The sequence below is a fragment of the Microchirus variegatus genome (assembly GCF_963457635.1).
Source record: "Microchirus variegatus genome assembly, chromosome: 18".
NCBI lineage: Eukaryota > Metazoa > Chordata > Actinopteri > Pleuronectiformes > Soleidae > Microchirus > Microchirus variegatus.
The window spans coordinates 21,386,393-21,414,364 of record NC_139819.1 but is presented as its reverse complement, the minus strand read 5'-3'; the positions used below and the strand labels follow the sequence as shown (position 1 = coordinate 21,414,364).

The 27,972-nt window shown below is 40.6% G+C and overlaps 1 protein-coding gene across 2 annotated transcripts in view; it reads left to right on the top strand.

Annotated features, from left to right (window-relative positions):
- tcf7l1b (transcription factor 7 like 1b) overlaps positions 1–24,529 on the top strand; it is a 67,599-nt gene extending 43,070 nt beyond the window's left edge. Inside the window, exons 5-12 of one of the 2 annotated variants that reach the window (XM_083904716.1) lie at positions 14,334–14,469; positions 15,030–15,132; positions 15,394–15,477; positions 18,488–18,631; positions 19,588–19,747; positions 19,852–19,959; positions 20,797–20,848; positions 23,574–24,529. In XM_083904716.1, the coding sequence (XP_083760842.1) occupies positions 14,334–14,469; positions 15,030–15,132; positions 15,394–15,477; positions 18,488–18,631; positions 19,588–19,747; positions 19,852–19,959; positions 20,797–20,848; positions 23,574–24,064 (1,278 nt within the window). In that variant the 3' untranslated portion in view covers positions 24,065–24,529. Of the gene's footprint in view, positions 1–14,333; positions 14,470–15,029; positions 15,133–15,393; positions 15,478–18,487; positions 18,632–19,584; positions 19,748–19,851; positions 19,960–20,796; positions 20,849–23,573 lie in introns of both variants that reach the window. The other variant, XM_083904715.1, reaches the window with a different exon arrangement.
- Positions 24,530–27,972: the final 3,443 nt, after the last annotated feature.

Sequence of the window (27,972 nt, the reverse complement as noted above, 5' to 3'; positions counted from 1 at the left end):
TTTTTTTTTGCCTTTGTTTGATCACATGATCACATTATCTTATACTAACTGTATTGTTTTGATGCCATCATTTGCCTTAACACACTTTGCATTGTATACATTTTTGAATCGAGAATCGTTTGAATGGAGAATCGATTTTAAATCGAATTGTGACTCTAAGAATTGGAATCGAATCGAATAGTGAGCCACCCAAAGATTCACATCCCTAATCTTAAATCTCGGGTGTTAAAAGGTTCACAGTTTTGCTTCTGTTGTCTAAAAGTTTGTTGTTTTACGTCATGGACGTGATGTAAATGTCAGGTTATGTGTCAGGTTTGCGATTGTGACGCTGTTAAAGTGGGGACTTTTAAAAAAATGTAAGATAGACGCAGCTCTGATAGCCTGAGCCACTTCACCAGTATGAGATTAGATCAGATTAGCATCAGATTTTTCCATGGTGCGCTATCTTTTTTTTATTTTTTTTTTAAGCGGTGTATGAGGAAGTTCAGTGAACGTGTCACAGCTTCCATGATGTGAAGTGAAAGAGGAAGTCATCATGCTTGATCTGCTGACCTGTTACCAGAGGGTCATTCCACGAGCGGTGGGAAAATCTAATGTACGACGAGCGAGACGCACACACACACACACACACACCCCACCACACACACACACACACACACACACACACACACACACACACACACACACACACACACACACACACACACACACACACACACACACACACACACACACACACACACACACACACACACACACACACACACACACACACACACACACTGGGCCAGGAGCCCACATGCCCCTCTGGTGTGCTGCTGCTGCTGCTTCTGCTGTCAGGGAGCCCGGCTGATTATGTGCTCATTACTCCAGCCGGGCAGAGAATGGCAGAGTGGTGGTGGTGTGGTGATGGGGGGGGGGGGGGTGGAGCAGCAGCAGCAGGAGGAGGCTGCTGGGCTCCCCAGGCCTGCAGGCTCCCCAGGACCCCAACACTGCACTAATGAGAGCAGGGGGAGGCGGATAAAGGGGCAGGATTACTGCCCAGGGGCCAAGATCAGCCACAGAGAGACACCAGCAGGGATTACAGCTGCATGACAACATCGTCCAAAAATAATCATATTGTGATTCTTTTCTAAATAGATGGTGTGATTGTGATGTCATTCATCAGCGATACTCACTGGTTTTTCATTGTTGGGTCACTGAATTACCTGCATAACGCTGTTTTTTTGTGGAGACATTTTTACGTCCACTTGCACTCGGTTTTTATTGCAGTTTTGATTCTTTGGTGATGAATCGACAAAGTGTCCAGAGCTGCAACTAACGATGCTTTTCTCGATTAATCAATGAATGGTTTGGTCCAGAAAATGTTTAAAAAAAAAACATGGATCAGTGTTTGTCAAACCTGGAAATGACTATGTTCCCCACAAACCAAAATGATTTATTTGTTATGTGGAGCAAAGAAACAAAGAAAATATTCACATTTAAGAAGCTAAAACGTTCACAAATCTTGTTTTAATCATGAAAAAAGCATCAATATTCACATTTAAGAAGCTAAAACGATCAGAAATCTTGTTTTAATCATGAAAAAAGCATCAATATTCACATTTAAGAAGCTAAAACGATCAGAAATCTTAGTAGTCCTAGTCTCAATCCCAATCCCAGATACAAGGGTGGAATTGTGTCGGGAAGGATTAAAAAAAATCAAATCATCAGCTGTGGCGCCACCTAGAGAGCGAGAAGCCATGCTTTTGTGATTAATTGTAAATAACATGGCTCAATATCACTTTTCGATAAAAACTGAATCTACATTTCAAAGACATCGTTCTTCCTTCAACTGCGTGACAAATATTCTCCTTCCTTTAAAAAAAAAGGAAATAATAATAATAAGCAGCAGCATCAGCAGCAGCATCATGACTCAGCAAAAAAGAGTGAAAGCATGCGATAAAAATCCAGTGATTCTGAGCTCCAATAATTAACGCTGTGTCACAGTTTCCGTCGTCTTTATTTATGCACATTGAAAACTGGAAGCAGATTCAGTTTTTTAAAATACATGAGTGAAAGAAAGCGATGGAAAGAAAGAAAGAAAAAAAACTGTGGAAATGATGTTGACGACAGGAGGTTTTTATTTTGTGGGACTGATGAGGAAACCACCAAACCAACATTCCTGCACTGACGAGTGCAAACGTTTCCACAATAACAACAACAACAATAATACTTCATCTTCGTGTGACTCAGACCTTAAATTAACATTTATTATACAGAATATTTGGAATATTCCGTTAAAATGTAAAAGTCCAGTGTGTAAACATTAGAAATTTAAAAACTTAATTGCACAGATTGCAGAATAAGCCTTTAATATTTATTTATAATTGTTATTTTTAGATGTTTTTACAGTCATTTTGATGCTAACTGAAGGCTTCATAAGTTCACACTTTCGTCTCCGACTTACACCAATAAACGTTTGCTAAATTCGGAAAAAAAGAAAGAAGCTAAAGCGCAGCATCTGGCGGGGACAGAGCGGTGCGGGGACGCTCCGTCCTGTCAGAGTGCAGATTAGGTCCATGAGGTCCGTATGCTAATCTGACGCCTGCTCCGGCCTCAGCTCCTCAATTATTCAACAGTCAGGTTTGTTTAGCATTCACTGCGTATTGCTTTTTTGGTCGAAACGGTGGTGGGTGCTGGCCGTTGGGCGGAGGTGAGAGGAGAGGGAACACACACACACACATTCTTGTACTTGCTGCATACTGAGGACCAGGTAAACGTGCTGATAAAGTGAGGACCAGCACTTCCACTTTATAAATCAACGCAATTACAAATATCTACTTCATGAATGACATCTATATAGAACTACTGGGTGCAGTACCGTAACATGTCTGCAGGTGGAGCCCCAGAGCAAAAAGAGCTGGAAAACTTTTTTGTTTGTTTGTTTTTTTTGTCAAAAATTTGACAAAAACGTTATACTATACTATGTTGACCAAAATTTCAAAAAAAAATTGACCCATAATCTTTGGTCCCAAATTTGACAAAAAGGTCATACTATACTATGTTGACCAAAATTTCAAAAAAAAATTTAACGCTCAATTGTCCTCAGAATGCCGCAAGTACAAGAACACACGCACACACGCACGCCAATTCCTCCTTGAAAATTAGATTCTGCCTCATTTTTAGGACCAGGTTTTTGGTCTCCATGAGGACTCCTGGTCAATATTTTTGTCCCAAGGAGGTGAAAGATATAAGACAGAAGAACACACACACACACACACCAGTGCAGGCACCCCAAAAACCAGGCCTATTTCAGCCCCTGTGTTCACAGCGCTCTGCTTCTTCCTCATGAATAATCCATCAAAGGTGCTGCAGGGCTGCTGTGATGCAGGATGAGGAACCTGTCAGAGCATCAGCAGTGGCCGAGCTGGGCCAGGGAGGAGGAGGAGGAGGAGGAGGAGGAGGAGACGAGGAGGAGTGGAAGAGGGTCGGCGTGGTCGTCTCTGAATCATCTTCGTTAACGTAATCCCAGTCAGATTAACGTCGTCAGGGCCGTGAACGTCGTTTGCAGTCGTTTTGTCCGTGGGGCCTTTTTTAAAAAAAATTCTCCGCATCATTACAGATTACACCGGATTAGAGGGAGCTGTGACTGTATAACGAGGCAGAGCTGACCAGTGTGTGTGTGTGTGTGTGTGTGTGTGTGTGTGTGTGTGTGTGTGTGGGAGACCACAGACGCGATAAAACCAGATTTCTGATTGTTACGGCTTCTCAAATGTGAAAATTCTCTTCGCTTCTTTGCTCCATGTAAACAAAGAAACCATTTTTGTGGACAAAAACAGAGACGTTCGAGAACATCGTCATTTCCAGGCGACCGAGCGATTCATCGAGGAAGTCATCGACAGGTTAATCGATTGCGAAAGTAATCGTCGGTCGCAGCTCGAGACGCGACCGACTTTGTGACTTGCGTTTTAATCCCTGAGAAAGCACAGATTAGGGGCTCAACAAGCTAAAACTTTCAGAAATCTTGTTTTAACAATGAAAAAAGCTACAATATTCACATTTAAGAAACTAAAATGATCAGAAATCTTGTTTTAATCATGAAAAAAGCATCAATATTCACATTTAAGAAGCTAAAACGATCAGAAATCTTGTTTTAACAATGAAAAAAGCTTCAATATTTACATTTAAGAAGCTAAAACAATCAGAAATCTTGTTTTAATCATGAAAAAAGATTTAATATTCACATTCAAGAAGCTAAAACGAACAGAAATCTTGTTTTAATCACGAAAAACGTGTCAATATTCACATTTATGAAGGTTAAATGATCAGAAATCTTTTGGTTTAATCATGAAAAAAGCTTTAATAATTAATGAATTAACTCGCAGCTTGTATAAGCTTTTATATTGAGGCATGTTTTTATTTGTTTGTGAAAGTTTGCCTGCGATTGCATCATTGGAATCAGTTTATAACAGAAATCACATTATCTTATACAAACTGTATTGTTTTCATGCCGTAATTTGCCTGAACACGCTTTAGCCACTCAACGATTCACATCCTTGACACGACAGGATAATCTGCTCATGTTCTGGCCAATCATCCTGTGGTGAAGGACAGGACGGGTCTTTTCCTGGGATTATTCAGGGTTTAAATCTTTCAAACTGGACACATGCTGTAGAATCAGTACGAGCAGTGATGAAGGCAGCGAGGGACCAGGATCCTCTCACTGTGTCAGAAGTCACTTACACAGTGAATTGTTTAAGTGAATTGAAGTGGCAAGGACTAGAGCGGCATTCCACACATGCCTCTGCTTCCCTGCGTGTGTGTGTGTGTGTGTGTGTGTGTGTGTGTGTGTGTGTGCAGCAGATATTATTACCCTCTCTTATATACCAGGTTTTTTTTTTTTTAACCCGTATCGACTGAGCAGACTTTTGACTGCGGGTTCTGGGGCGAGAGTTTCTCATTTTTGAGACAACCTGGATCCATCATGAAATCAAAGGCTTTGGTGAGGACTGCGCTGAATACTGATCTGAGGTCTGCAGCAGCAGCAGCAGCAGAGTCAGGATCCTCTTCACACGTGGAATGAGGAACCAGTGCTTTGACTCCAATCAAACCTGATTATCTACACATTTACCATGGGAAATCATTGTAGTTTTATCAAACAATAGTTTATTACCGTCCTTCACTTCAAGGGTTCGGGTTATTCTGAGTCACTTGAGTCAGTATTTGCTAAATCGCCAAGAAAACACCTAGTCCTCGGCCCACTGTCTAGACTATTTAACAACTCGACCGACGTCATTTTTATATGCTACGTCTATACACCAAACCTAGGCCTATAACATATAAACATGCTATTTCAAAAGTGAAAGTGTGGCTTTTGTTGTGGATTTGCCGACTCGTGGAGACGTAGCCTACCTCTCGTCTGCCAGCTAGGAAACGGATCCACTCATGACAATAAGCCGGCCGATTCTCACGACTCGTCTGACTCGAGAGCTTTGTTTCCGGCTCTGCAGGAAGTTCCTATCTCGGACTTGAGTTGACTTGCGCAGTTGTGGTCGCCTACAAAATTATACAACTTTTGGCGGCTAGGATGGCTAGGACTAGTAGCTAATTGTACTAATTGGGTCAAACGTTTACGCGTCAACGACGTTTAAAGGCGTCAACGGCGTTTAAAGGCGTCAACGGCGTCGTCATTAACGCGCACCGCGTTTCCATGACGACTGACCAGGAAAAAGACGCGCGTGACGTCATGTTTGTGTGATCGTTAAAATGAGCCTCTAAAGTAACGCTAAACTTTAAAAAACAGAGGCACACGTACGCAGTAACACAGGCGCGCTGGTTATTTGTTAGCGCTGCTCTTTTCCTTTTAATAAACAGACCGCTCATGTTCCACTGTAGGCTAACGCTAACGGCGCTAAAAGAAGCTAATGCAGCTAACGGCAGCTAAGTGGTAAACGTTGCCTGGACTTCCGGTGTCGCGGCACGCGTAAACATGGCGTCACATGCGTCTATTTCCGGTCAGTCGCCATGGACCGCTCCTGTTCCACTGTAGGCTAACGCTAACGGCACTAAAAGGAGCTAATGCAGCTAACGGCGCTAAGTGGTAAACGTTGCCTGCACTTCCAATGTCGCGGCACGCGTAAACATGGCGTCACATGCGTCTATTTCCGCTCAGTCGTGTGAACCTATTGCATAGCACTAGTAGCTAATGTTGTGAGATGTTTTGTTTTAAATTTTATTGCAGTAGGACTCAACTGATGCCAGAGACTCATGGGTTAAATTTAAAGACACGGGTGAAAGATCCGACTCAACCGGCTCTAATTCTCTCGCCCTCTCCGTTTATTTACTGACCACAGGAGTAACCCGACGCCATGTTGTTCTAACCTCCAACATGGCTGCCATTGACCTCTTTTGGGAGGCGATGACCAGACGCAGAGCACACGGTTGTCGGGCGTGATGAATGGCATAGTTCTGCTGCGTCTGAGTCTAAAGACATGCGACACGCTCAGACTCCCTCCCTCCTCCCTCTTCACTCTCTCGCGCGCTCACGTCCGCTTCCTGTTGGCGTTGACAAACAGGGCTTGGATTTCTCAGCGTGCCTGGCATTCTTTTCACCCTCTGTCTTTCCTGGAGTTTTGAAAAGGCCTCCCGAAAAAAAAGCCTCTCCCACCCAGAAATCGCCCCAGCGTAAAGCCACACAAAGCTGCGGGGTTATTCAGTTTGTTCTAAGCCTCTCTTCCCCCCCCCCCCCCCCCCCCGTCGGCTGTTTGCCTAGTAATTCAATTCAGATGTGCGGGATCCAAAAACATGTTTGCTCGACTGAAATCCACCCCTCCACCCACATTTGACCAAGCGCGGTGCTTTTCTTAGCGCCCGTCCAAGTCGGACGGCCGAGTGAGGCACTGTGCTGCCACCTCGTCGGAGACAGACGTCGTCTCTCTGCGCCGTCGTCTCAAACATTCCTGTCACTGTGTGTGTGTGTGTGTGTGTGTGTGTGTGTGTGTGTGTGCTCTAAAACACTCCTTCTCTGTGTTTTTTTTATCAACAAGTCAAGTCTGTGTAAAAAAAAAAAAAAAGTGCAGATACCATCTGGTTCCAGGTTGCGCGTTATCCCTCCTATCACGTATATATATATATGTTGTTTATATTTAAAACACGGCTCATGTTCCTTTGCGGTTTTCCTCATTACACTTCGCTGGAGGATCATGAAACCAGACGTAGCTGTCGTGGAGCACAGGAGGAATATTACCTCCATACATGAGGCCGCTCAAAGACGCCATTCATGCATTCGTGTTTGGTTTAAAGTCACGATTGAGCCATTAGCGCAGTTTGTTTCGCTTTGACAGAAAGCACATTTTTATGCTCTTTCTGAGGGTTTTTTCGCTGTAATTAGTTTAGTCTGATTTTTGATTGTTTTGATAAAAAAAAAATAAAAAAGTTTGGTGATTTTAAAGATGAAGTCGTAGCTGAGGGAGAAACTGAGGCTAAGGCTAAGGCTACCGCTAAGTCTATGGCTGCAACTCAGGATTATTTAAGTTCTTATTTATTGAAATTTTTAAATAAAGAATGTTTAATGCACGTTATTCAAAACATAAATCTTCAATAAAAAGTTCGGAAAAATTCAGCAAATTTGTTAGGGCAAAGTCTGGGCCGCGACCCAGACTTTGTTCTTTAAGTTGTGAATAAATAGAGAAATCCTGCACTTTTAACTTTTCACATTAACGCAGAAATTCTATTTATATTGATTGTCACAGAATTGTTGTATCGTGATATTGTTCATATCGTGGACTATATATCGTGTATCGCATCATCAAGGCTAAGGCTACGGCTAAGTCTATGGCTGCAACTCAGGATTAGTTAAGTTCTTATTTATCGAAATGTTTAAATAAGAATGTTTAATGCACTTTATTCAAAACATAAATCTTCAATAAAAAGTTCGAAAAAATTCAGCAAATTTGTTAGGGGACCCCAAAAAATTGGCCCGTGCCCCATTTGTGGGCCGCGACCCAGACTTTGTTCTTTAAGTTGTGAATAAATAGAGAAATCCTGCACTTTTAACTTTTCACATTAACGCAGAAATTCGAATATATTGATTGTCACAGAATCGTTGTATCGTGATATTGTTGGTATCGTGGACCATATATCGTGTATCAGATTTTGCAAGTGAAGTATTTTTGATTGATTTGATAAAAAAAAAGTTTTGTGATTTTAAAGATGAAGTCGCAGCTGAGGGAGAAACTGAAGCTAAGGCTAAGTCTACGGCTACAACTCGCAATTCTTTTCTTGATTATTCAAGTTCTTGTTTGTTTGAAATGTTTAAATAAAACATTTTTATGCACATTATTCAAAAACGTAAACACATAAATCTGCAATAAAAGGGTTGGAAAAATTCAGCAAATTTGTTTGGGGACCACAAAAAATTGGTAGGTGACCCATTTATGGGCCGCGACCCAGACTCTGTTCCTTACGTTATGAATAAATAGAGAAAATCTGCGCTGTCAATTTTTAATGTTTTTGAGTCACAAAAATCATGATGTATGGTTGTCACAGAATCGTTGTATCGTGGACCATATATCATGTATCGCATCATGAGGTACCCCGTTAATCCCACCCCCTAATCCCAATACGGATTTTGCAAGTGAAGTCGAAAAACTTTAAATAAAAAGTTTAACTGAAACATTTTTATTCACATAATTAATAATAATAATCACATAAATCTGCAATAAAAGGGTTGGAAAAATTCAGCAAATTTGTTTGGGGACCACAAAAAATTGGCCCGTGACCCATTTGTGGGCCGCGACCCATCTTTGGAAAATACTGGTCTTAGCTCTTGATACATAATTCAATATTTTCTTGTTCCGGTTATTCATTCGTTGATTAGTTTTTATTAACGTGGTTTTTTGACGGACAGAATTCTGAGTTAACGCGTGCAACTGAAAAGATCTTCCCCTGTTCCACTGTTATTGTGACCTGCATTTTCGCTGGGCTCCTGATTTGAAACTTAGGAACATGTTTAGAGCACACAGGACTTGGTCTATTCCAGGATTTGAATAATTAAAAAGGCATCATTTGAAATTCTCACAGAAGCGCTTCCCAAACTGTGCTGGCACACAGGTCTAGAGGTCTGAAACATGGGGAAACGTGAAGTCGAACAACAAAGCACAACTTAAATATACATGACATGCGGGACCTGGGATTTCAGCGCTGTTCTCTGCCATGATGGGATGTAATCAAAGCTATTTTTCTTTTCTGTTGTCGCCGGTCTCTGCTCATCATCACACGCCTTGACCCTGAGGTCACTTCATTCACCTGATTCTCTGTCGTACAATAATGACAGCTGTATTCCTGTGGTCCTCGTGGATTATAATCTCCTTCTCCGAGTTAATCTGAAGAACGTCTTCATGTTGTATTCACCACATACGGAAAAAGTCATCTCGTGTGTTTTAGGAATATTCCAGATTCCAGATATACAATATTTATTCATTATTCTAATAGCTAATCATGATTTTTAAAAAGAAATATATATATTTACATCTTTTATTATCTGTTATTGTGAAGATTGTGAATGAAGAAAAACGTAAATATTTGAAAATCTTGTTTAACTCACCAACATACAGTCCTTGTGATTTATTTTCTTAACGTGCCACAAGGGGGTACTGCATTTTCTTTGAAAAAAAACCACACCAAAATATTCTCTCTCTATATATATTTTTTTTGCGTGTTATGTATGTATATATATATATATTTGTGTGTGTGTATATGTATATGTATGTATATATATACATACATATATGTATGTATATATATACATGTATATACTGTACATACATACATACATATATATGTATATGTATACATACATATATATGTATATATGTATGTGAGTATATATATGTATGTATGTATGTGAATATATATATATGTATATACATACATATATACATATACATACGTGTATATATATACATGTATGCAATATACATGTATATACATACATATATACATATATGTATGTATATATACATGAATATGCATACATATATACATATATGTATATATATGTATGTATATATAAAACTGCGACATATATATGTACGTATGTACATATATATGTATGTATGTGAATATATGTATGTATGTGAATATATATATGTATATACATACATACATATGTATATACATATATATATATATATATATACACACCTATGTATATATACATGTATATGTATACACAAATATATAATATCATAAATATCAAAAATTAGCGACAGCCTTTTAGCTGAGTCATGGTTTTGGGCTGTTTATAAGAATATTTGTTACGTAGTCGTTGAATTATGTCTTTGAAATATCGCGAAATGGCTGAACGTGGAGGTTGTGATATCGTGATCATTTCTATGTAAAAGCATGTTTTTTTATAAAGGGTAAAATCTAAGTATGGCCGTGTTAAACTCTTTCTCCTCAGGTACATTTGTTACTCTGAGAGAAACCGTGGTCGCATACTAAGTATAAACGCTGACAGAGTCTCGGGCCGCTCACGTCTCCGGCTCACGCCGCAGTTTTAAAAGTAGTTCTTAAATCTGCAGGAAAGGAAAGCAATCTTAATTTAGCCACACGCAACAGCGGTAAACATGTCTGTTTTTCCACATCGCAGGAGCTAATTTTCGTAAGATTTAAAAGCAGGAAAAAGGTCGGACCTCCCTCCCTCTCTTCCTCCCTCCCTCTCTCCCTCCCGTCTTCTTTTTTCTTAAATAAAACGAGGCTACGATGTGGAACAATCGTGAGCAGCTTGAGGCAGCGGAGTTTACAGAAGTCTCAATGCAAACCTTGTTCCCTGGCAGACCACGCTGCAGAGGTGGGGGCAGGGATGTTGAAGAAAGGTTAGCCTAGAGGAACAAGACTCCTTTCTCCCCCCTCACCACCACCACCACCCTCACCATCCCTTTCCTCACCCCCCACCACCCTCACCCCCTTGACCCTCCCATGTGACAAGTTGAGCCAACAAGTGCTCTATTCAGCCAGGCAGCCAGAGGAAATGACTGTGAGTGCTGCCTCATGGAAGTAGAGACGTGGATCCTCATCATCATCATCATCATTATTAGTATTATTAGGGTTCGAGCAAGACTGTGCAAGAAACCTATTGAAACTGAAAGAGTTATTATTATTATTATTATTATTGTGCGTAAACAGGGTATCTGCGATGTCTTAAAAAGTCTTAAATCCAATCATTTGCTAGTCGCACCACTATGTAGGCGGGCTGTGCGCGCGCCGCGTTTGTGTTACCGCTTAGCATAGCAGCGGAGAAAACTACGAAACGAAAAAGCCCACAGCTAGGCCAAATTGCTTGCATAAGATGGGTAAGCGCAAGTTCACCGATTTGTGGCTCCAATTTTGTGGGACATTTGTCTCATTCCCGTGTCTTTTCTGTCCCTGGAAAAAAAAAACAGACTAATGGCTATGCTAGCAGTGTTAGCATTAGCAAGACTAGGAGTGAATTCTGGTTGGTTGAATATGGAATATGATCAATTATGATGGACATTTGTCTCATTCCTGTGTCTTTTCTGTCCCTGGAAAAAAAACCAGACTAATGGCTATGCTGGCAGTGTTAGCATTAGCAAGTTGTTGGACACAGGAGTGACTTCTGGTTAAAAACATAATCTCTGGTCTTTAAACTCTTTTTTTTATGTTGTGAATGTGGAATATGATGAATTATGATGTGGTTTTGTGGACATTTGTCTCATTCCAGTGTCTTTTCTGTTCCTGAAAAAAAACTGACTAATGGCTATGCTAGCAGTGTTAGCATTAGAAAGACCTAGGAGTGAATTCTGGTTAAAAACATAATCTCTCAATTTAAGGCCTTAAAATGTCTAAAATCCTCCTTAAAGGTGAAGTAAGTAGTTTATAGTGACATCTAGAGGAGATGCTGAAATTTACAACAACAAACTGCTCCTCTGCTCACCCCCTCCCTTCCCTGAGCGCTACGGTATCCTCAGCTGGTCAAATGTCGTACTCGTCATCTTTCTCCGCGGTGCGGGCGTATGGTCAGGTGCTGGTGTTCCTTTATTTAACATTTGCGTAGAATTTTTAATATGTACAGAGAAGTTAAAAATGTGCAGGAGTTAAAACTCTGACAGTAAATGTCAGTAAAAATATTTACGTTGAAATTAAATATATATATATAACTGTGTTAAGTTAACCCGTGCTTACAAAAACTATAAATATAAATAGAAAGTGACTATAACGGTGGTTTTATAACTCGTCGCCTCAGTGGGCGTCTGCTCGTCGCCATGGCGACAGCGCTGTCAGACAGACAGAGTGGGAGATGATGATGGTGATGATGTCGCCACTTGTTTATGGATCCTCAGTTTACCTTTGGCTGATTGTGTTTGTTTGCGGCTTCGCTGCTGAAACTGCTGCTGCTGCTGCTGTAACTGCTGCTAAAGCTGCTGCTGAAACTGCTGCTGAAGCTGCTGCTGCTGCTGCTGTAATTGCTGCTGAAACTGCTGCTGAAGCTGCTGCTGCTAAAGCTGCTGCTACTGTTGTAACTGCTGCTGCTGCAGCTGTAACTGCTGCTAAAGCTGCTGCTACTACTGTAACTGCTGCTAAAGCTGCTGCTACTGCTGTAACTGCTGCTAAAGCTGCTGCTACTGCTGTAACTGCTGCTAAAGCTGCTGCTGTAAATGCTAAAGCTGCTGTAACTGCTGCTATTGCTGCTGTAACTGCTGTTGCTGCTTTAACTGCTGCTGCTGCTGCTAAAGCTGCTGCTGCTGTAATTTCTGGACTCTGTGGCACCGCTGTTGTTTTTTCGCTGGACTGAACAAACAGTTTTTTTCGCTCCTCAGCTTAAAGACTGTAATGGTGCTGGCATGCGGCCGCGAGGCTGTTTTAGTGTTCCTTGGTGCTGGTCCAGATTGCATCACAGGGCTGGTCACTCACACACACACACACATGATGGCAGACTTACTTCTGGACAATGGGAACCAGGTCTCATGAGCTGAGCAACAATACAGGATTATAAAATACTTATGAAACTCTTTCAGATTAAATTTAGCATTTATTATAGGTCATAATATACCTTCAGGCTTTACAAAATGCGTATTTTCGTCATCTTATGTGTTGTCGAGTCAAAGTTAGGATTCATTTTGTGTCGCAAGTTGCAATAATGATGCAAAAGTCACAAAATAAACCGTGTTTCTTTTATTTTTGGTCATAAAAATGACCCATATTTCTCAAATTCAGTAGTACTTTTTGTTCAGGTGTGTATATATAGTTGATGCCTTTAAAAAAAAGTGTATTGCACATTCTTGTGTTCTTAAAGTATTTTTTACTCAAAGTAAATGGCAACTAATGATTATTTTCATGATCAATTAATCTGTCGATTATGTTCTGGATTACTCGAGGAGTCGTTTGGTCCATAAAGTGTCAGAAAATATTGAAAAATGTGGATCCGTGTTTACCAAACCTCAAAATGATGATGTTCTCAAATGTCCTTTTTTCGGCCACAACTATTCAGTAATATTTAATCGACAAAAACAGGCCCAAGTTGTAAAAAGCAAAATAAACAAATATGATAGGAATATAGGAATATGATGAATTATGATGTGGTTTTGTGGACATTTGTCTAATTCCCGTGTCTTTTCTGTCCCTGAAAAAAAAACCTGACTAATGGCTGTTAGCAGTGCTAGCATTAGCAAGTTGTTGGACGGAGGAGTGAATTCTGGTTAAAAACATAATCTCTCTGGTCTTTACACCGTAATATGATGAAATATGATGTGGTTTTGTGGACTTTTGTCTCATTCCCGTGTCTTTTCTGTCCCTGAAAAAAAAAAGACTAATGGCTATGCTACCAGTGTTAGTATTAGCAAGACCTAGGAATGAATTCCGGGTAAAAACATAATCATTCAGGTCTTTAAACTGTTTTTTTTGACTGTGTGAATGTGGAATGTAATGAATTATGATGGACATTTGTCTCATTCCCGTGTCTTTTCTGTCCCTGGAAAAAAAAAAACAGACTAATGGCTATGCTAGCAGTGTTAGCATTAGCAAGTTGTTGGACGTAGGAGTGAATTCTGGTTAAAAACATAATCTCTGGTCTTTAAACAGGTTTGTTTTATGTTGTGAATATGGAATATGATGAATTATGATGTGGTTTTGTGGACATTTGTCTTTTCTGTCCCTGGAAAAAAAATGACTAATGGCTATGCTAGCAGTATTAGCATTAGCAAGTTGTTGGACGCAGGAGTGAATTCGGGTTAAAAACATAATCTCTCTGGTCTTTAAACTGTTATATGATGAATTATGTTGTGGTTTTGTGGACTTTTGTCTCATTCCCGTGTCTTTTCCATCCCTCACAGTCAAACAAAGTTCCCGTGGTGCAGCACGCTCACCACGTCCACCCTCTGACGCCGCTCATCACCTACAGCAACGAACACTTCTCCCCTGGGACGCCGCCGTCTCACCTGTCCCCGGAGATCCTCGACCCAAAGACAGGTGACCATTAAACTCCCTCAATAATGATAATAAAAAATAATACACAGAAATGGATGTTTTTAAGCTCTCTTAAGCCTTTTCTGTTGGACGGTCTCCTTAAAGACGTCTGTGTGTAAAATGAAGCAACATTTACTGAGTCATTATTGTGAATTTGCTGTTTTTCCTTCATAAATATCTGACTTTTACTGACTTTATTTATTATTAACTGACCACCACTGTACTCTTGTATCGTAGATTTGCTCCATGTGACCATCTTTAGCCCAGTTATTGTTATTGTCTTTATTATAAGGCCTTAAGGCCTTTTAGCAATGCTATCATGACAATAAAGTATGATTATTATTATTACTCTACTCTGTTAAAGTCACTGTTAAATCCTGTGTTTGTTCCACTATCTACTAAAGGTCTATTACACCAGGTTTGTCCCAGACAGTGATTTAAATTAAAAACGGAAAAAAAATTTGACCGTCATAAAAACAACAAAGTTCAGACTTTCAACCCCTCAGAAAAGACTGAACTGCATTTTAAAAGCTGCTGTTTTTGTTGTTGTTGTTTTAATGCAGGCATCCCCCGGACACCTCACCCATCAGAACTCTCTCCATATTACCCACTGTCGCCCGGCGCCGTCGGTTCGATCGCTCATCCACTGGGATGGTTCATGCAACAGTGAGTTCAACTTTTTTCGATAAGATAAGGTTCTGTTTGACTGTATATGGAGACGTTGCCTTAAATCTCCGCCCCCCAAATGAATCCTTAATTAGGTCAAATCGGTGTCTTTATAGAGTTTTAATGCGTCACGTTTTTAAACGCAGAATAATAAATTAAAAACATTGCCGTTCCACAGATATGGGATTAGTGCTGGTGGGTTTGGGTTAATCTGTCAGCTGTGTTTGATTCACTCACTCATTCACTCTGTGTGTCTCTCAGGCAGGGCCAGCCCATGTACTCAATCCCTCCGGGGGGATTCCGTCACCCCTATCCAGCGCTGGCGATGAATGCGTCCATGTCCAGGTGAGCAGCTCCTCCTCCTCTTCCTCCTCCTCAGAGAGGGACATTCAATATCTCCCGTTTCTGTGACGTGTCACTGAAACGCTGTGTTTTTATAGTTTTAATGTTATTTTTTTAGTGAAAACACTGTCAATAATTGCAGATATAAAGTGCAGAGTGCAGAGACGGACCATTAGTGAAGCTAAAAAAAACATGTTTGTGTTATTTCTTATCACTAAACAGTTATGTTTTGATGAGTAAGAGGGAAAAATCCATATCAGTCGACTCCTCGGTAGTAGATTTACTGCTCCAAAAATCACTGGATCGGGTTTCAGGAGGTTTATTGGAGATATTATACACACTAAAACTCTGGTTGTGTTTGAAAAAGAAAGAAAGGAAGCAGATGATGGACTGATTGGTGTCAGGACTACAAAGGGATGTGAGGATGTGAGGTCTAAGTCCATCACAGACAAGTTCAGCCTCTTAAACACATTATTGGCATTCAGCGCTCCTCTCCTGGCTTTTCTCTCAGAGCTAAACTAAACTCTGTTCCGACTCAGTCCATCACACACACACACACACACACACACACACACACACACACACACACACACACACACACACACACACACACACACACACACACACACACACACACACACACACACACACACACACACACACACACACACAGATGTTCTCATGAGGACACTGCATTCATTTGTGCAGCTTAAACAAAGCCTCGTCTCTCACCTTCACCATAACGAGTTCATCCCCAGTTCCTCAGAAATGAGGTCCTGCCTCATTAGGACCAGGTTTTGGCCTCCACGTGGACAACTGGTCCTGACAAGGATAATGTTTATGTCCTAAAGTAATACAAGTACACACACACACTCAACTATCACTACTTAATGCCTAAAATCGGGGTCTTAATCCCAAAGTGGCCCTTAAAAGTTGTGAGGATCAGCCCAAACTAAAAATGTCCTCACTTTCCTCTGGTTTATTTTGGTCCTCACAAAGATATACATAATAGTACGCACACACATTCTTGTACTTGCTGCATACTGAGGACCGGGTAAAAATGCTGGCAAAGTGAGGACCAGCATTTCCACTTTATAAATCAACACAATTACAAATATCTACTTCATGAATGACATCTATATAGAACTACTGGTTGCAGTACCGTAACATGTCTGCAGATGGAGCCCCAGAGCAAAAAAAATGGGAAACACCAGGGGTGGAAAACGGGTTTTTTACCAAATTGAGGAACAGAGTATAGCATGTTTACAACCCACAAAAGTGATTTCAATGAAAACAAAGGAGGACCGGCCAAAATGTCCTCACTCAGTAAAAATTACCTCACTTTGTTGGTTAAAAACCCTCACTGGTCCTCAGTATGCCGCAAGTACAAGAACACACACAGACACACAGACGCGTGCACACTCAGAGCCTGAAGATGAAAGAGGCCGAGAATCGATCAGGACAAATCAAAGCTGCTCTGAACCCTCACGTCACATCAGACGAAAACACTCTGACCTCTCTGTCAGAAACTGGGCAGATTTGTAGCCGAGCTTCCGGTGATAGTGTGAGAAATATGAAATATTGACGGGAGGAGCCTCTGTGATGATGATGATGATGATGATGTGCAGCTTCATCCTCAGGCGATGGACTCACAACAATCACAACACGACGCAGGAGAACACGCGTGATTCACACGTGATCAGTTCAAACGCGTCATTGGACCGATCCTGACCCTCATTTACAGCCATATCTGTAAAAATCTAATGTCATTTTGATTAAATTACAAATTATTGCTAAAATATGTTTGGTTAATTGATTTAAACTGGTGCTGGGTGCGTTAATTTGCGGTTAACGGCGTCAACGCTAACGCACGTTAACACGTTTCCATGACGACTGACCCGGAAAAAGACACGCGCATGATGTCATGTTTACGTGACTCCCCGATTGTAAAAACGAGTCTCTAAAGCTAACGATAAACTTTAAAAACAAAGCCGCACATACGCAGTAGACAGGTACGCTAGTTATTTGTTAGCGCTGCTCTTTTCATTTAATAAACAGACCTGCTCCAGTTCCACTGTAGGCGCGGCTAACGGCGCTAAACGAGCTAATGCAGCTAACGGAGCTAACTGGTAAGCGGTGCCTGGACTCGTCACGCGCGTCTTTTTCCGGTCAGTCGTCATGGAAAGGTGTCATGTGCTAACGTGCGTTAACTTGCGTTAACCTTTTTAAACTTTATTTTTTATGCACATTATTCAAAAATTATGCATAAATCTTCAATAAAAAGGTTTGGGGACCCCAAAAAATTCGCCTGCGCCCCATCTGTGGGTCCCAACCCGGACGTTGGGAAAACTGCAACTCACAATTATTTTCGAAATCCTTAAATCTATGGATTATTTTCTTGTTTGGCTCCAGAAAACGTTGAAAAACGTGGATCAAACCTGGAAATGACGACGTCCTCGAAACGTCTTATTCTGTTTTTTTCAGATTTCCTTGTTTTTTACGGAGCAAAGAAACAAGAAAACATTCACATTTAAGAAGCTGAACATTGACTGATGAAGGTTACTTTAGTGCGCGTGAACACACGGTGCATTGTCTCGCTCTGTCACACATTTAAAAAGTCTTTAAACTTTTACAACAATCACTGTCCAGTGTGTGATTAATTGTTACGAGCCTGCGTTTGCGTTACAAAGCTCCTTTGTGTGAACAATTGGAAAAGTGAGGTGAGCGGTGTTTGTGTGTGTGTGTGTGTGTGTGTGTGTGTGTGTGTGTGTGTGTGTGTGTGTGGACGCAGCAGCAGCAGCTCCTCGTGCTCTGGAAACGCTGTAAGGAAAGTGGTTTCAGGTGTCACGGAGCATGCTGTTGCCATAGTAACAACACACTCCACTTTTCTGCTGCCGCTGCTCGATAAAGGAGCTTTTGACAAAGTCTTTTTTTTCTCTATGTACGTATGTGATTTTCAGTCTAGACACACACACACACACACACACTCACACTGTGTTCCGTCCTCTCTCAGCTTGGTGTCCAGCCGTTTCTCGCCTCACATGGTGACTCCGCCCCCTCACAGCCTCCACCAGACCGGCATCCCCCATCCTGCCATCGTCTCCCCGGCCATTAAACAGGAGCCCAACGGAGACAACATCAGCCCCTCCATGCACGCGTAAGCACATACTCACCTACACGGAATATACCAAAACTGTTACCTTTTTACTTCCCAAGAAGTGTCCTCTGTATACTCTTAGAAATAAGGGTTCCAAAAGGGTTCTTCTACAAGGGCTGAGGTTCTACCTGGAACCATTTGCTTCTGGAAAAACCCAAGGGTTCTTGGTAACACTAATGGTTCCACTAAGAACCATTTAAGCCCTTTCCTGAATAAAGGGTTTTAAAAGGGTTCTTGGTGGAACCCTCCAAAAGGGTTCCAGGTGAAACCTTTTTATAAAGGTTCTTCAGCGTATATTTATACTAATGGGTATATACTTGTATGTAGCTAAACCAGCTTAAGCATATATTTATACTAAAGGGTATATACTTGTATGTAGCTAAACCAGCTAAAGTGTGTATATTTATACTAATGGGTAGCCTATATACTTGTATGTAGCTAAACCAGCTAAAGCGTATATTTTTAGTCAAGTGTATACTTGTATGTAGCTAAACCAGCTACAGCGTATATTTATACTAATGGGTATATACTTGTATGTAGCTAAACCAGTTAAAGCGTATATTTATACTAAAGGGTATATACTTGTATGTAGCTAAACCAGCTAAAGCATATATTTATACTAATGGGTATATACTTGTATGTAGCCAAACCAGCTACAGTGTATATTTATACTAATGGGTATATACTTGTATGTAGCTAAACCAGTTTAAGCGTATATTTATACTAATGGGTATATACTTGTATGTAGCTAAACCAGCTAACTAACATTGAAACTGGTCAAAAACCTATAAAACTCTACAACAAACATCAGAACACGTATCCCACGATGGTCTAATCCCAGATTATCTTCTGTGCTAGTATCATATCATTAGTATCTTACTGTGTTGTGTGATTTCGTGATCTGGATTATTCCTCCATTAACGTCATATCTTGGACTGCATTTCTTGGATCAGCAGGAAATCGCCGGTCCCTTCGAAGAAAGAAGAGGACAAGAAGCCTCATATCAAGAAGCCTCTGAACGCGTTCATGCTGTATATGAAGGAGATGAGAGCCAAAGTGGTGGCAGAGTGCACTCTGAAGGAGAGCGCCGCCATCAACCAGATCCTGGGAAGACGGGTAAGTGCCACCGTTTTTGTATTCACACATAAAATGCAAATAAAATGATGATGAAGAAAAACCTCGAAATGTCCTCTTGACCTATTTCGTCTCTTTGTCCTCAGTGGCATTCCCTGTCCAGAGAGGAACAAGCCAAATACTACGAGCTGGCCAGAAAGGAGAGGCAGCTCCACTCGCAGCTCTATCCAGGCTGGTCAGCGCGAGATAACTACGTGAGTTTTATGTCCGAGTGGATTGAAACAGGGCCGGCCCAAGCCTCCATGGGGCCCTAAGCAAAATTTGATTTTGGGGCCCTAATGATTATTGATCATTCACGCGCCTACTATACTAAAGCTATTCTACTTACAAATGTGAGAACTTTTTGTTTGACACCAGATTTGCAAATTTACAGGAAAAATCCTTCAATTAATATTTGGCAAAATCAGCAACTCCCCCTACTGGTGACACAGAGAATCAATACATAAAACCAAACGTTTTATAAATCAAATATTAATATATTAAGGTCTGAAAATCTAAAAATGTGTATGTAGCTAAACCAGCTAAAGCGTATATTTTTACTCAAGTATATACTAGTATGTAGCTAAACCAGCTACAGCGTATATTTATACTAATCTTTGGTGGGGGGGGGGGGGGGTTCAAAATACACTCCTGTAATACAAAGATTTGACTTTTATATGTAAAAAAACACAGCATTAAATAAAACAAATAAATATCAAACAAATACTTAAATAGTAATGTAAATCAACCTGGAACAAGGTTATAAAAATGGTTTACAAATAAAGTAGAAAGTCAAATAATCACATCTGACAACTATGTCAAAACTGCGAAAAAGGTTTTGTAAAAATGTGGAGAAAAATTCTAAATAAACTACAGCAATCCAAACTTTTTGCTCTTGGGGGCCCTCTAGTGGTCACGGGGCCCTAAGCAGCGGCTCAGTTTGTTTATGCCTTGGGCCGGCCCTGGATTGAAAGAATGATTTTTTGTAAAAACACACTTTTTGTCCATCGTGAAAAACATTAACGTTGTTTTTTTGTGTTTTTTTTGCGCAGGGAAAGAGGAAAAAGAGGAAGAGAGACAACAAACCAGACTCTAAACCAGAAGGTAAGAGTTCTCACTCTTCCTGGCGACCTTTGTTTTTTGTTTTATGCTAACATGCTATAAAGGACTAACTCAATTTCAGTCAGGAGAGACGAGTGACTGCAGAATACTGTCGATTTATTACAGATTAAACTGAATAATCTCTGTAAAGAGTCACTGAGGGACATTTTCAACGCTCAGTCCTCGTGTGACTGATGAAGGGTGAAGAGCAGGCGCCTGCTAGCAAACATAGCATTTTCTTTGTCCCTGAAAACGGGTCGCATCCCTAAAATAAGTAGAGAACAAGAGCAGAAAGAAGCTGTGATGCTGCACTTACCACTGATAGAGAAGGAGGGCGACAGAGAGCAGGACTGTAGCTGAGCTAGCTCTGCGTTTGTGTACGGTACGTCGTTGGAACTGCGAAAAATGGCGCTTTCCTACATGTTTGGTGTGACAACAAAGTGTTATCGTTAATATTCTGTACAAACAGCAACGCTTTATTGTTGCTTTAGTCAACAATAAAGTGTATATACTAATATGTAGCTAAACTAGCTCTATCTAATCTAGCTAAAGTGTATATTTATACTCAAGTGCATACTTGCATGTAGCTAAACCAGCTAAAGTGTATATTTATATTAAAGTGTATACTTGTGTGTAGCTCAAATAGCGGTCGCTAAACCAGCTAAAGCGTATATTTATACTCAAGTGTATACTTGCATGTAGCTAAACTTGCTGTCGCTAAACCAGCTTAAGTGTATACTAAAGGGTATACTTGTATGTAGCTAAACTAGCTGTCACTAAACCAGCTTAAGTGTATACTAAAGGGTATACTTGTATGTAGCTAAACTAGCTGTCGCTAAACCAGCTAAAGTGTATATTTATACTCAATGGTATACATGTATGTAGCTAAACTAGCTGTCGCTAAACCAGCTAAAGCGCATATTTATACATAAAAGATTTATACTTGTATGTAGCTAAACCAGCTAAAACGTATATTTATACTAAAGAGAATATATTTGTATGTAGCTAAACCAGCTAAAGCGCATATTTATACATAAAAGATATATACTTGTATGTAGCTAAACCAGCTAAAGCGTATATTTATACTAAAGCTATATTTGTATGTAGCTAAACCTGCTGTTTGTATACAGTATGTCGTTAAAACATCGACAAAAACTTCGACTAAAGCGTATATTTTAACATTTAGGGATTTTAATTTCATAAGGTGGTTAGTGACACATTTTTTCTGCGGGCCTTCACAACACACTTAGGTCAAAAAATAGGTCAACGAGGTGATTTTGAGTGTTGCAGCTAAAACGAGACAACAGCCGATCACTTCATTGACACCATGAGGAAAGACAGGCTGTGAAGTCAGAGTTCTCCTCCTGACTGAAATCACCACCACAGCTTCTTTTTTCCTTTTTGTCCGATTGCAAAACTCGACCGCATGTTTATTCTGTTATTTTTATCGACTCTCTCTCTCTTTTCTTTTTTTTTGTTGTTGCATGTTTTCTTTTCTTCACTAACACACACTAACCTTCTTTCCCTGCTTCTTTTTTTTTTTTACTTTGGACAAGCAGCTTATGAGCTTCAGTGCTAATAGTGGCAGGTATGTCAGCGGTTGTGCAACTAAATGACACTGATATTATGAAATAAATATACGTTTAAAGGTCCAGTGTGTAAGAGTTGGTGGTTCAGACCTGGGACAAACCTCAGATCTGGTTCAGACCCGTACTTATCGAGCAGATAAGATCTAAATGGCTTCAGAGTTTCCTTGTCAAACTGGTTAGCGAACTATGGTGGCCTTGGCATACCAGAAAGTTCTTCTTCAGGAATGCAAAACAAACTCTCAGGCTAGTTTGTCTGTTTGGGGCTTCTATAGCAACACGGCGGCACAAGATGGCGGCCTCTGTAAACAAAGGCCCTTGCCTAAAGTTCGCAGAAGAAGGCTTATTCTAAAATTCTGCTACAAAACCTAAATTATGTCGCTTTTAAGGAGTTAACACAAAAGACAGACCGAGGCAACAGCGAAAGTATAAAGTGAGACGATGTCGTACGACGAAAAAAACTAGCGCTGGGCGCTACGTTAACGCACGTTATAGCATGCGTTTCCACGACGACTGACCGAAAAAAAGACGCATGCGGCGTCATGTTTACGTGCTGCGACACCGGAGTCCAGGCACCGTTTAGCTCCGTTAGCTGCGTTAGCTCCTTTTAGCGCCGTTAGCGCGCCTACATTCGAACTGGAGCGGTCTGTTTATTAAAGGAAAAGAGCAGCGCTACAAATAACGTTAGCGTGCCTGTGTACTGCATATGTGTGCCTCTGTTTTTTTAAGTTTAGCGTTACATTAGAGACTCGTTTTAACAATCGGGGAGTCACGTAAACACGACGTCACGCGCGTCATGCGTTAATGTGCGCTAACGTTGACGCCGTTAACCGCCGCTATCGCACCGAGCACTACAAAAAAAAACACTTGTTTAGCAGTTTCCAGCAGTAAACTCTGCTAAATGTTACACGGTGGACCTTTAACGTAACGTTATCCGTGCTCTCTGTTGCATCGTCAATGCTAACCATCTATACGAAACATCCCCCGTGTCTCTCCGTCTCTTTGTCTAAACGTTGTTTATCAGGTCGACTTTCATCCGCATCGTCTTCACTGTCGTCACTCGTTCACGTCTGGATCTCGGATTCAAAAACCAGGACTGGATCCGTCGTTGACTTTTCTTTTCTTTGTTTCTTTCTCTCCAGACTTCTCGATAAGAAGCAAAAAGCAGTGCGTGCAGTACCTGCCCTCGGAGAAGATGTGCGACAGCCCGGCGTCGTCTCACGGCAGCATGCTGGACTCGCCGGCCACGCCCTCCGCCGCCCTGGCGTCGCCCGCCGCGCCCGCCGCCACCCACTCCGAACAGGCGCAGCCGCTGTCGCTCACCACCAAACCCGAGGGACGCATGCACCACCACCACCACCACCACCACCACCCCCACTTCTCTCTGGCCGGGAAGTCTTCTGGCTCCTCCTCCTCCTCCTCATCCTCCTCCTCCTCCTCTTCCTCCTCCTCATCCCATCCCGGCATCTCCAGCCAGCCGACCACGCCCATCCTCAGCCGGCCGATCCCGTTCACCTCTCTGCACCACTCCATGCTCTCCCCTCCCTCCCCCTACCACCAGGCGGCGCTCCACTCCCACCACGCGCTGTTCCAGTCGCAGCCGCTCTCCTTGGTAACCAAACCGACCGAATGAATTTGCAGAATCTTTTTTTTGTTTTTGTTGTTGTTTTTTTTTGTGTTCCCAGTTATTGTGCTGTAAATTGCTTTTCCCCTCTCAAAAATAGTTATTAGAGCAACTTTTTTTCTTCATGACGAAAAGGAACGAAATATTATTGGTCAATATTTGACCGCCTCCTTTTCTACATCTCTCAAAAATGACACAAAATGTATTTTTTTGTAAAGTTTACTGCAGAACTGGTTTCTTTTGTTGTTTCCCCCCCCCCCCCCCCTTTTTTGTATGCATTTATCCAATGAACGAACCTCTTGTATAAAAGATCCAATGTACATAAAGTTTCTTTATAAAAAAAGAAAAAACAAACAAAAAACATGTTTTCTCTTTAGCCAAAATCTGATTAATGTTAGTATTAAGTTTTTAAGTCATAGTACTGGCCAATAATTGCAGCCCCCCCAACCCCCCCCTTTTCAATTCACGAGTGTGTGCCCCCCCCCCCTTTTTTCTTTGACATGTTAAATAAACATTTGAAATTGTTTCTTAAAGGAATCGTTTCTGTCTGTTCTTTCAGGTGAGCTTTCACAGTGTTCTTGTTATTTAAAGGGAAAATATGATGATGATGATGATATTATTATTATTATTATTATTATTATTATTATAACAATTATTGTAATAAATAATAACTATTCTGATAATTCAGCTTCTTAAAAGTGAGTATTTTCTGCTAAGAAATCGCTAAAAACTAAATTTTTTGGTATTTTATGGAGCAATTTTATGTCCTCAATTTACCAAGAAATGAATCGACAGAATATTCACTTTGAAAATAATGGCTAATATCATGATGTGCGTGTAATAGAACTGTTTTTGAGTTTATTCACAACAGAATCCGGACGTACGGACGCCCTTGTATTTTCCAATCCAATTCAACTTTAGGGTTGGATAGGATCGTTTTTCACCTTAAGGGGGCGCTCTAACACTAACCACAATAAATAAAAGGCATAGAAGCTCACAAGAGGCGATACGATATACACCATTTCATTTTATGACTTAATATAAACAATTTATGACATAAAGCGCCCGGTTGAGACGCTTTTGAGAGCGGTGCTGGGGCTTTTTAGCTTTTGTAACGTTTGCTATCCCTGGCTCTTCGACGCAGCTTTTCAGGGCGAGTGCTACAGCAATTTAAAACGTTAAAAAGTGTAAAATGTATATCATGCAAAACAACAAGTGTCTTTTTTTTTTAAATGGATTTATTGAGTCGTACAAACGTGTGAATCCGAAAAACACGCCTGGCTCATCTGGCTCGCGTCTTCAAACCTGCCGTGCGTTGGGGGAGGAGTTTAATGTTTAATAACGCAGAATGAGGCTATAACCGCTGTGGAAAATAAGATCCTGACAAACAAATACAAATAAATCATTGACAGACACAACAACCACAGAATAGCAGGTCAGGCCCGGTCCCAGCGCTCTGAAACCCGGCCTGGGTTCCCTGTTCCCCGTACCCCCCAACCCCCCCCCCCCCCCCCCATTTTTTTTTTCCCACTTTTGCAGCATCTTTATCCAACAGTTTGGCACGCGGCCTCGGCTTTAATTAACTCAGAGGTAATGGGATGGAGCCCGCGGGACCTCATTAGGCTTTTCAATTAGTGGAAAATGCACAAGGTAGGTTAGAGTTTTCTTTGGCCTCGGAGATGAGGAGCTGTGCCAGGGACGGACCAATGAAGTCAGAGGGGTGCGGGTGGGGGGGGGGGGGGGGGGGGGATGATCTGTGGTACGGGCCTGGATGAGTCCACTGGCACATTCACACATGTTCATATCAGAGATACAATAGACAGAGATGAGGAAGTGTGTGTGGTTTTAAACACACACGGATGAATGAACTGGAGTTATGGACATTTGAACGCTCAGAGATTTTACTGAACTTCACTTGAACTTCATGAAGAATCTGCAGATGCTGATGTTGATCTCATCTCAAAGACACAATTCTCCATCTGTGCAACAAATACTGTCGTTAAACATGACTCAGCGAGAAGGATTTAGCTGATTTTTGCATAGTGAAGAATGCGACGTGGATTTTTGGATTTTTAATTGATAACGATATATATAAATATATGTATGTACCAAAACTTTTTTTTACAAAAAAATGTGTGTTTCTTGGACGACATAGTATAGTATGACGTCTTTGTCAAATTTTGGACCAAAACTTTTTTTTCAAAAAAAAAATTAAATTTTTTTTGGACGACATAGTATAGTTTGACATTTTTTTCAAATTTTGGACAACGTTTTTTTTTTATTTTGGACGACATAGTTAAGTATGACGTTTTTGTCAAATTTTTTACAAATTTTTTTTTTACAAAAAAATGTCACATTTTGGACGACATAGTATAGTATGACGTTTTTGTCAAATTTTGGACAACATTTATTTTTACAAAAAATGTTTTGGTCCAAAATTTGACTATAGATGTATATAAAAGTGTGCTCTCAGTGACCAGGTGTCACTCAATTGGCTCGATTGGCTAATTGGAAGAAGATTGGCTCGCCATGATTGGTTGAAGACGACATAAGCCCCTCCCCTCACCTGCTCTGTTTGACAGAAACTGTTCATTTTGAAGAGAAAAGGTCGCAGTAAGAGGAGATTAGGTAAGTGTTTTTATCATTTATTTATAAAGTAAGATAAGACTTTTAAAGAGAAGATTTGGTTTATTTTTTGTATTTTTTTAGCACTGATCCTCTGAACTTTATTAATTAAAACTGCTACACTTTTAAAACAGAATTTAGATTCATGTTGGCCACGAGGCCACGGACCTAACAATCCATATAAGGAGTTGTGTATTATTCCCACGGTGCACTAAGGGTTAATTTAAATAAAAACAATAAGTAATAGAACAAATAGCATTGTGTTCCAGTTTAAAAACAGCACTTTAGTTGAGTTTGAGTGTGTGAACAGAGACAGAGACAGAGACAGAGCGGTGTCTCACTGAGATGTTTCTGTTCTACAGAACTGTGTCAGAGTCACCATCATTAGCCGTTAATGGTCGTGTGCTTGTGTGTTTTTCTTGCTCTTCTCTGTCTAACATCATCATCATCATCATCATCATCATCATCATCACAGTGAGTCAGTGGATCCACGGCTGCTGCTGCTGTCAGTGAGATTACAGCTAATGACTGTCAAATCTGTCACAGTGGCCTTATATTATTATTATTATTGTTGTTATTGTTATTATTACAACTCAGTATCTGAATGAATGAAAAAGTGAATGAATGACTGCAGATGCACTGATTATTGCACTGTTTCTATTTATTTAAATAGTGTTTTTACAATGTCTCTAATATATATTTAACCCTGTTATATAAGTTGCACTTTAGTTAGTTTAAAAGCAGATAAATAAACAGGAAGTGATTTAACCCTTTAAGGTACGCACCAAGAAAAAAACAAAAGGAAAAATTATTTATTTGCATTTTTTTATTCTTTTATTTTATTTACTTATGATGACAATAACGACAATCAATATTTATTTAAAGGTGCATTATGTAATAAATCATAAAAATCCTCCTAATATGTCACAGACACTCAGGAATAATGTTCATATAACAAACTGAACTCACCAACAACAGTACAGACAAAATATTTGCATTAAAAAAATATTTTGCAGACTGCAAATCATGTTTATGTTTTGAAATCATGTTTTGGTGTCACGTGGCGCCACCTACCGCCGTCTACCGATCATTGCAGTCAGTAGAGTCTCAGCTACCGAGCAACCACGGGTTGCCAGTTATGTCAAAAAATGAAACCTAAAAAGACCTCGTTATTTTGAATTTGAATGTAGTAACCGTTTTTGGCCACATTCTTACATATGGCGCCTTTAATATATATTTTAGGCCCCACAGTATTGCAGATACAGGCCTCTACCAAACGGTTGAGACGTCCG